A 10030-nucleotide genomic window follows, 5' to 3' on the forward strand; every position below is an offset into this window, starting at 1 on the left:
AAAATCCTAACGTCAATGCACAATGTACCTCTTCACAAGCAGAGTTCACAGCTTTTAAACTCTTCTTAAATTCTGTAACCTGCAAAAAGAAGAAAGCATAACTGAATCAAACATAAAGAAAAATATAGCAAGCACCACCATACCTGAGACAGAAATTGAATCTTGAAAGAGAATACTCTTAACTTTGACTCTACTCGTGGCACCTTCATCAGCTCTAAAAAATACTGAAACATGACCAAATATATACAAGGATATGATTATAGATACATAGTATGATATTGCATTAGGAAAGGCCAAAAGAATTGTTTTATAACCAACATCTAAAGGAAAAGCGGGGACATGTAATAAATTGCTTCTTTCTTTCTAGAAGCAAGCAGGCAACAACAAATCTGTAACTATACGTGATATAGACCTTGAATTCATATGAGCTGCCTTCCAAGGAAACAGACTTCTTGTACAATTTTATTGATCATTATCATATGTTAGATTCACTTCCAAAATCAAAGCCTTGCCGCATTCAGTTCTTTAACCTCTGCAGCTAATTATTTATACCCAGAATTTTGCAATTTCCAGTTTCCATGCCAACAATTGTTTTTTCTTGTTTTTTCCCTTAAAATAAGTTTCCTCTCTTCTCTACTTCATTTCTCCACCATTCCTCCCAACTCCCTATCAGATTTTAAAGTAAGTAAAGGGTCTAAAAAATCAAATGCTGGTAGATGGATCCTAGTTATGGAGCCTACAAATAGTATCCTATATAATTCTGAGTACTTAGATTTACACTAAATTAGCTATTATAAATCATGATATGGCTATAACAAATTAGTACACACCTGTTCACATTTTCCCAAATTCTCTTTGTCACCAGTGTATCCCTTCATAAACAAGGGGAATCAAAATTAGAAAAGCAAACAAACCAGAGTAAAAGATATGTTTCTATAACAGCAGACGCCAAATGAGAAACCTTAGCTGACAAAACAAGATGTAAGAATTAAGTATGATAAGTTTGTTAATCTTTACCTTCAAAAGTTCCATCTCTTCTTTGGTAGGACAAAACTTAATGAGATTTTCCACCTGATCTACATCTAATACTGATTCATCCATAGCCAGCACAGCAGCCTGAGAATATCCATTTTAACATGTTAGATAATACTTAACCACATTGTTCGAGGTGGATATTTCAAATTTGCTGGCAAGAGCTATTACTGGTGGCCTTAGGCACATATACAAGTCAATCAAATTTCAATAAGCATCTTCTATGTAAATAAAAAACACTAATATTTACTAGAAAGCAACATGCATAAGAATGATATTTTCATTATAAAATCTTCTATCCTGAATGATCAAAAAACTTATTCACACCAATTTGCAGCTTACCATCATATCAGGAAGTGGCATCTTAACCTTAGTGAGCATAATTTCAATATTGTGCAAATAATTTCTCTCCCTTGCTTTTTTTAGCTGCTTGGGCATCGCTCCTTGTATCATTCTTTGCACCAGTACCATTTTCTCCCGCATCATCCTACCAAATCAATGAATACAAGTATGTAATCAATAATCCTGGATTATTCTTTGAACCACTAGATGTGAACGAACCTTAGTCTCATTAGTCTTTGTATCCTTTCCACTGACTTTGCCTTCCTAGAACAGATTCAGCGCCTGACACAGGCTATACGGATCCAATATCAGTGATGAGAAGGAAGAGCTTAAAGAACCATTGATCAGTAATTCCCAATCTTTTGGCTTCTATCTGCTTTAGCTCTGCAAATTCATAGCACACACAAACCACAAATGGTGTTAGAAATAATAAACTCTGTTTGAAGAGGCGACAATTCGCACACTTGAGGCTAATAATCTTCTCAAACAAAAAAGAAAACCCTAACGAAGCAAGAAGCAGAAACTCATAAAATTAGAAAGCCCAAAAAATAGAACCCCCAAAACCTTCAAAAATTCACAGAAGAAAAATCCATACACAGAGAACAAGTGAGATAGAGGGTGAGACAAAGAGAGAGCGAATGAGATAAAAAGTGATATGACGAGCGACAAAGAGAATGAGATTGAGAATTATTGTAGGTGGTCTGCGATTGCTTCTCGGCTACCCGGAAGCAAAAACCATTCATGCAGTAAAATCCCTAATTAAAAACCCTAAAATTGGAACCCAAAACCTCCCAAATTTCACAGAACAAACTAAAAATCGATACATACCTTCTCAAGTGAGCGGCGATGACGATGCTGAGCGACAACGATGATGCTGAGCAGCGACAGTGAGCACACGCGATGATGATACTGAGCGGCGACAGTGAGTACATGAGATGGCGATGCTAAGGCGACGGTCAGCGCACACAACGACGATGGTCTGCGCGGCGGAGCCCTAGCCGGCGTCGTCCTCTCCTTCCTTTCCCTCTCATCTTTTCTTCTCTTCTTCTTCCTGTTCTCCACTTTTCTGATTTTTTTCCTCTTGTGTGTGTGTGTTGAGTGAGGATGAGAGTGTGAGCTGGTGAGTGGTGAGCTGGTGAGCGGTGCAACGATGTGTTGAGTAGTGGGTGGTGACTGGCGGTGAGTGATGACTGGGTGATGAGCGAGGGTTCTTCGCGATGATGAGTGATGAGCTTTGGAGGGAACGAAAATTTTACTAAGTGTTGTGAGTTTGCTTTCGATCGAAAAAAAAAAGAGGGAAAAGCGCTTATTAGGCATCATTTTAAAAGCGTACCCAAAACTTAACAAATAGACTACTTTCAAAAAGCGTTCTCTTTGATATAAAATGTGGACCCATAGATATTAACATAGGGGTACGCTTTATAAGTGATTTCTATAATACCTAAGGCTACAATTTTTAAATGATGCCAAAATTGTGTTTCCTTTTCTCTAAAAAAAAGGCAACACTGAGAAAAGCGTAGCCTATTCTATAAATAGGCTACGCTTTTCAAATGTAGCTTAAAAAAAGTGTGGCTGAATGAGTATTTTTCTTGTAGTGAGGGATGCACTTTCCTCCACAAAACTATTGGGAGCAAATCAACACTTTCCTAGGAGAATTAAGCTCTAACATGGGACAACTAAGGATGGAGCACCAAGAGCATTTCATCATCCTCCATGAAATTAGAGAAGATCAAAGAGCTATGAGGGAGGAGCAACAAAGACAAGGAAGAGACATAGAGGAGCTCAAAAGCACCATTGGTCCTTCAAGAAGAGGAAGACGCTACCCTCACTAAGGTGGACTCATTCCTTAATCTCCTTGTCTATTTATTTTCTGTTTTCGGTTTCCATGCTTCATGTTCAATTATGTTTGTGTCTTTACTAGATGATCATTAGTGTTTAAGTGTCTATGTCTTAAAGCTATGAATGTCCTATGACTCCATCACCTCTCTTAAATGAAAAATGTTTTAATTACAAAAGAACAAGAAGTACATGGTTTCGAATTCATCCTTGAAACTAGTTTAATTATTTTGATGTGGTGACAATACTTTTTGTTTTTTGAATGAATGCTTGAACAGTGCATATGTCTTTTGAAGTTGATGTTTATGAATGTTAAATATGCTGGCTCTTGAAAGAATGATGAAAAGGAGAAATGTTATTTGATGATCTGAAAAATCATAAAAATGATTCTTGAAGCAAGAAAAAGCAGTGAAGAACAAAGCTTGCAGAAAAAATGGCGAAAAAAAATGGCGAAAATAAAAGAAAAAGAAAAAGAAAAAGAAAAAGCAAGCAGAAAAAGCCAAAAGCTCTTTAAACCAAAAGGCAAGAGCATAAAGCCAATAGCCCTTAAAACCAAAAGGCAAGGGCAATAAAAAGGATCCAAGGCTTTGAGCATCAGTGGATAGGAGGGCCTAAAGGAATAAAATCTTGGCCAAAGCGGCTAAACCAAGCTATCCCTAACCATGTGCTTGTGGCGTGAAGGTGTCAAGTGAAAACTTGAGACTGAGCGGTTAAAGTCAAGGTCCAAAGCAAAAAAAAAAAAGAGTGTGCTTAAAAACCCTGGATACCTCTAATTGGGGACTTTAGCAAAGCTGAGTCACAATCTGAAAAGGTTCACCCAATTATGTGTCTATGGCATTTATGTATCCGGTGGTAATACTGGAAAACAAAGTGCTTAGGGCCACGGCCAAGACTCATAAAGTAGCTGTGTTCAAGAATTAACATACTAAACTAGAGAATCAATAACACTATCTGAACTCTGAGTTCCTATAGATTCCAATCATTCTGAACTTCAATGAATAAAGTGAGATGCCAAAACTATTCAAGAGGCAAAAAGCTACAAGTCCCGCACATCTGATTGGAGCTAAGTTTCATTGATATTTTGGAATCTATAGTATATTCTCTTCTTTTTATCCTATTTGATTTTCAGTTGCTTGGGGACAAGCAACAATTTAAGTTTGGTGTTGTGATGAGCGGATAATTTATACGCTTTTTGGCATTGTTTTTACATAGTTTTCAGTATAATTTAGTTAGTTTTTAGTATATTTTTATTAGTTTTTAAATAAAAATCATATTTCTGGACTTTACTATGAGTTTGTGTGTTTTTCTGTGATTTCAGGTAATTTCTGGCTAAAATTGAGGGACTTGAGCAAAAATCAGATTCAGAGGTTGAAGAAGGACTGCAGATGCTGCTGGATTCTGACCTCCCTGCACTCAAAGTGGATTTTCTGGAGCTACAGAGCTCCAAATGGCGTGCTCTCAATTGATTTGTAGGGCTTTCCAGAAATATATAATAGTCCATACTTTGCCCGAGTTAAGACGACGCAAACTGGTGTTCAACGCCAGTTCCATGCTGCATTCTAGAGTTAAACGCCAAAAACAGGTTGCAAAGTGGAGTTAAACGCCAGAAACAGGTTACAAACTGGTGTCAACTCCAAGAGAAGCCTCTACACGTGAAAGCTCAATGCTCAGCCCAAGCACACACCAAGTGGGCCCCAGAAGTGGATTTCTGCATCATTTTCTCATTTCTGTAAACCCTAGTAACTAGTTTAGCATAAATAGGACTTTTTACTATTGTATTTACATCATCTTTTGGAACATCGTTGGATTATCCTTTGATCTTTAGATCACATTTGGGGGCTGGCCATTCGGCCATGCCTGAACCTTCATCACTTATGTATTTTCAACGGTAGAGTTTCTACACACCATAGATTAAGGTGTGGAGCTCTGCTGTTCCTCATGAATTAATACAAAGTACTATTGTTTTTCTATTTAATTCAAGCTTATTCCGATTCTAAGATATTCATTCGCACCTCAATATGAATGTGATGATCGTGACAGTCATCATCATTCCCAACCCATGAACGCGTGCCTGACAACCACTTCCGTTCTACCTTAGATTGAATGAGTATTTCTGAGATTCCTTAATCAGAGTCTTCGTGGTATAAGTTAGAATCCATGGATGGCCATTCTTGAGATCCGGAAAGTCTAAACCTTGTCTGTGGTATTCCGAGTAGGATCTGGGAAGGGATGGCTGTGACGAGCTTCAAACTCGCGAGTGCTGGGCGTAGTGACAGACGCAAAAGGATCAATGGATCCTATTCCAGCATGATCGAGAACCGACAGATGATTAGCCATGCAGTGACAGCGCATTGGACCATTTTCACTGAGAGGACAAGATGTAGCCATTGACAACGGTGATGCCTAACATACAGCTTGCCATAGAAAGGAGTATGAATGATTGGATGAAGACAATAGGAAAGTAGAGGTTCAGGAGGAACGAACGCATCTCTATACGCTTATCTGAAATTCTCACCAATGAATTACATAAGTATCACTATCTTTATTTTACGTTTTATTTATCTTTTTAATTATTAAATCTCCATAATCAATTGAATCCGCCTGACTGAGATTTACAAGGTGACCATAGCTTGCTTCAAGCCGACAATCTCCGTGGGATCGACCCTTACTCACGTAAGGTTTATTACTTGGACGACCGAGTGCACTTGCTGGTTAGTTGTGCGAAGTTGTGACAAAGAACTAAGATTATGAATGTGCGTATTGAGTTTTTAGCACCGTTACCAAGGAATAGAACCGTCACGATTTCCGCGCACCAAAAAGCTTTGTTAGGTCCTCTACAGAGAGTTGCACCTTAGCTTCTCTTAGCTTTCTCTTCAAGGTCCTTTCAGGTTCAGGATCAGCTTCATCAAGAATGCCCTTGTCCTTGCTCCTGCTCATATGAAAAGAGAGGAGAAGAAAATATGGAATCTTCTATGTCACAGTATAGAGATTCCTTGAGGTGTCAGAGGAAAATAAAAATAGAAGGATGAGGTAGAGAAGAGAGAATTCGAACTTATCAAGAGGGACAGAGTTCGAATTACTGATAATGGAGAAGTGTTAGTCCTTTAAATAGAAGGATGTGGGAAGAGGGGAAGAATTTTCGAAAATAAAGTAAAAAGATTTTGAAATAATTAAAAGAAATTTTGAAAATTTGGTAAATGATTTTCGAAAAATAAGATTGGAAAAGAAATTAAGTGATTTTTGAAAAAGATTTTGGAATTAGAAATTAAAAAGATATGATTGAAACTTAATTTTGAAAAAGCTGTAATTGAAAAGACATGATTGAGAAGATATGATTGAGAATCAAATTAAAAAGAGAAAGTTTTTAAAATTAAAGTTGATTACTTGACCAACAAGAAATTAAAAGATATGATTCTAGAATTAAAACTTTTGATCCTTTCTTAATAGGCAAGTAACAACTTGAAAATTTTGAATTAAATCACTAATTGTAGCAAGGATTTTTGAAAATAGTAATAAATAAAAAAATTGAAAAGAAATTGATTTTGAAAGGATATGATTGAAAAGATATGATTTGAAAAAGATTTGATTTTGAAAAATTATGAAAATTTGGAAAAGATTTGAATTAAAAACAAAATCTTCCCTCTAGTGTCCTCCTGGCGTTAAACGCCCAGAATGGCATCCATTCTGGCGTTTAACGCCCAGCCAGGCACCCTGGCTGGCGTTTAAACGCCAGTTTTCCTTCTTCACTGGGCGTTTTGAACGCCTAGCTTTTTCTGAGTAATTCCTCTGCTGAATGTTCTGAATCTTAAATTCTCTGTCTTATTGACTTGAAAAGACACAATTTTAAAATTTTTTTTTTTGAATTTTTAATGATGAGAAACAACAAAAATGAAACTAATCATGGAAAAACTAAGATCAAATAAATAATGCATGCAAGACACAAACTTAGAAATTTTTATATTAGAGATACTAACAAATTGAGAATGCATATGAAAAACAACTAAACACACAAAACAAGAGAATTTAAAGATCAGAGCAAGAAAATCATCAAGAATAACTTGAAGATCAATGAAGAACATAATGCATATATTCGAAAAATGCAAGAAGAATAAAGACATGCAATTGACACCAAACTTAAAATTAGACCCTAGACTCAAACAAGAAACATAAAATATTTTTTATTTCAAGATTTTATAAATTTTTTTGTGATTTTTTAAAAATTATTTGGAAAAGAAAATAAAGGGATTCAAAATTTTTAATAAGAATTCCAGGAATTATGCAATGTTTGTCTAAAACTTCGGTCCAGGAATTAGACATGGCTTACTAGCCAGCCAAGCTTTTAGTGAAAGCTTCGGTCCAAAACACTAGACATGGCCAATGGCCAGCCAAGCTTTAGCAGATCATTACTTTCAATAGCAAAGTTGATGAAAATCAATAAGCTCTTGTGTTGATAAGTTGACACCTCGGTCCAAAAGTTTAGACATGGTTTCACAACCAGCCAGACTTCAACAAATCATCATGAAACTCTAGAATTCATTCTTAAAAACTTTGAAGAACAGAATAGAATTTTTTTTTGTATTTTTGAAAATTTTTTTTCGAAAACAAAAAGTAAAAAGCTTAAACATAAAATAAAATTACCTAATCTAAGCAACAAGATGAACCGTCAGTTGTCCAAACTCGAAAAATCCCCGGCAACGGCGCCAAAAACATGGTGTACGAAATTGTGATCATCAATGGCGCTGACAACTTGGTACGCACAATTGTAATTTCAACTCTTTATCACAACTCCGCACAACTAATCAGCAAGTGCACTGAGTCGTCCAAGTAATAAACCTTACGTGAGTAAGGGTCGATCCCATGGAGACTGTCGGTTTAATGATGACATGTCATAAAATAATATCACATGTCATCCTCTAGATGACAAAAATTCTAATTTAACTCCCAAGACCAATTTAAAACAATTTTTCCAAGAGCAAATACATATTTTGTGAATTATTTTGACTATTAAATCTTAGGACTATCTTTCCAAGGTTGATTCCTTTTTATTAAAGCATCCAATCCAAAATTCCTAACCTTTATATGTTTTGAGCTAGTAATGTAAGCAAGGTTCTGAAAAATCAAACCAGTCATTGAACTGCTCTAGCTATTGGTTCACAGTTTTATTGTTTCAACTAATTCAACTATAGTTCAACCAGAATAACCATTTTATGGTCATTTTGTAAATCTCAGTCAGGTGAATTCAAATGGTTATGGAGGATTGATAATTAAAATATGAATAAAATATAAAATAGGATAGAGATACTTATGTAATTCATTGGTGAGAATTTCAGATAAGCGTATGAAGATGCTTTGTTCCTCCTGAACTTCTGCTTTCCTATTGCCTTCATCCAATCATTCATACTCCTTTCCATGGCAAGCTGTATGTTGGGCATCACCGTTGTCAATGGCTACTTCCCGTCCTCTCAGTGAAAATGGTCTAAATGCGCTGACACTGCACGGCTAATCATCTGTCGGTTCCCGATCATGTTGGAATAGGATCTATTGATCCTTTTGCGTCTGTCACACGCCCAACACTCGCGAGTTTGAAGCTCGTCACAGTCATCCCTTCCCAGATCCTACTCAAAATACCACAGACAAGGTTTAGACTTTTCCGGATCTCAGGAATGGCCACCAATAATTCTAGCCTATACCATGAAGGTTTTAATCTTAGATTAGAAACCCAAGAGATACACATTCAAGCTTGATTGCATGTAGAACGGAAGTGGTTGTCAGGCACGCGTTCATAGGTGAGAATGATGATGAGTATCACGGATCATCACATTCATCAAGTTGAAGAACGAGTGTATATCTTAGAGAAGAAGTAGGCGTGAATTGAATAAAAAAACAGTAGTACTTTGTATTAATTCATGAAGAACAGCAGAGCTCCACACCTTATTCTATGGTGTGTAAAAACTCTACCATTGAAAATACATAAGAACAAAAGGTCTAGGCTTGGCCGAATGGCCAGCCTCCCAAAGCGTGAACAAACAAGCTCAAAGATGAAAAGTGTGTTCAAAAGTCTCTCTAATACAATAGCAAAAGGTCCTATTTGTAGAAAACTAGTAACCTAGGATTTACAGAAATGAGTAAATAATGCAGAATCCACTTTCGGGCCCACTTGGTGTGTGCTTGGGCTGAGCATTGAAGCTTTCACGTGTAGAGGATTTTCTTGGAGTTAAACGCCAGCTTTTGTGCCAGTTCTGGCATTTTGACGCCATAATTTCTACGCTGACTTGGAACGCTAGTTTGGTCCATCAAATCTTGGGCAAAGTATGAACTATTATATATTGCTGGAAAGCCCAAGATGTCGACTTTCCAACACAATTGAGAGCACGCCAATTGGGCTTCTATAGCTCCAGAAAATCCACTTTGAGTGCAGGGAGGTCAGAATCCAACAGCATCTGCAGTCCTTTTTTAGCCTTTGAATCAGATTTTTGCTCAGGTCCCTCAATTTCAGCCAGAAAATACATGAAATACAGAAAAACACACAAACTCATAGTAAAGTCCAGAAATGTGATTTTTATTTAAAAACTAATAAAAACATAATAAAAAATAACTAAAATATACTAAAAACATACTAAAAACAATGCCAAAAAGCGTATAAATTATCCGCTCATCAGTTCCCACCTCAAAGGAAAATCGAATTTGCGATCGAATTGCTGTTGGGAGCCGGACCAGTATCGATTGTGCCGTATAGAATGGCTCCGATAGAGCTGGCAGAGTTAAAGACTTAGTTGGAAGAGCTTCTGAACAAGAGGTTCATTCGACCGAGTGTAACACT

At 36.7% G+C, this 10030-nt stretch overlaps 1 protein-coding gene across 1 annotated transcript; it reads right to left on the reverse strand.

Annotated features, from left to right (window-relative positions):
• Positions 1-752: 752 nt before the first annotated feature.
• Positions 753-1473, reverse strand: LOC112740474 (formin-like protein 21b). Its single transcript, XM_072216100.1, has 3 exons — positions 1375-1473; positions 1018-1116; positions 753-872 (listed from the first exon to the last, which is right to left on the reverse strand). The coding sequence occupies exons 1-3, from the start codon at positions 1468-1470 to the stop codon at positions 810-812; spliced, it is 258 nt and encodes an 85-aa protein (XP_072072201.1). The 5' UTR covers positions 1471-1473; the 3' UTR covers positions 753-809.
• Between the last annotated feature and the right edge of the window lie 8557 nt (positions 1474-10030).

This window comes from Arachis hypogaea, chromosome 14 (assembly GCF_003086295.3).
Source record: "Arachis hypogaea cultivar Tifrunner chromosome 14, arahy.Tifrunner.gnm2.J5K5, whole genome shotgun sequence".
NCBI classification, from domain to species: Eukaryota; Viridiplantae; Streptophyta; class Magnoliopsida; order Fabales; family Fabaceae; genus Arachis; species Arachis hypogaea.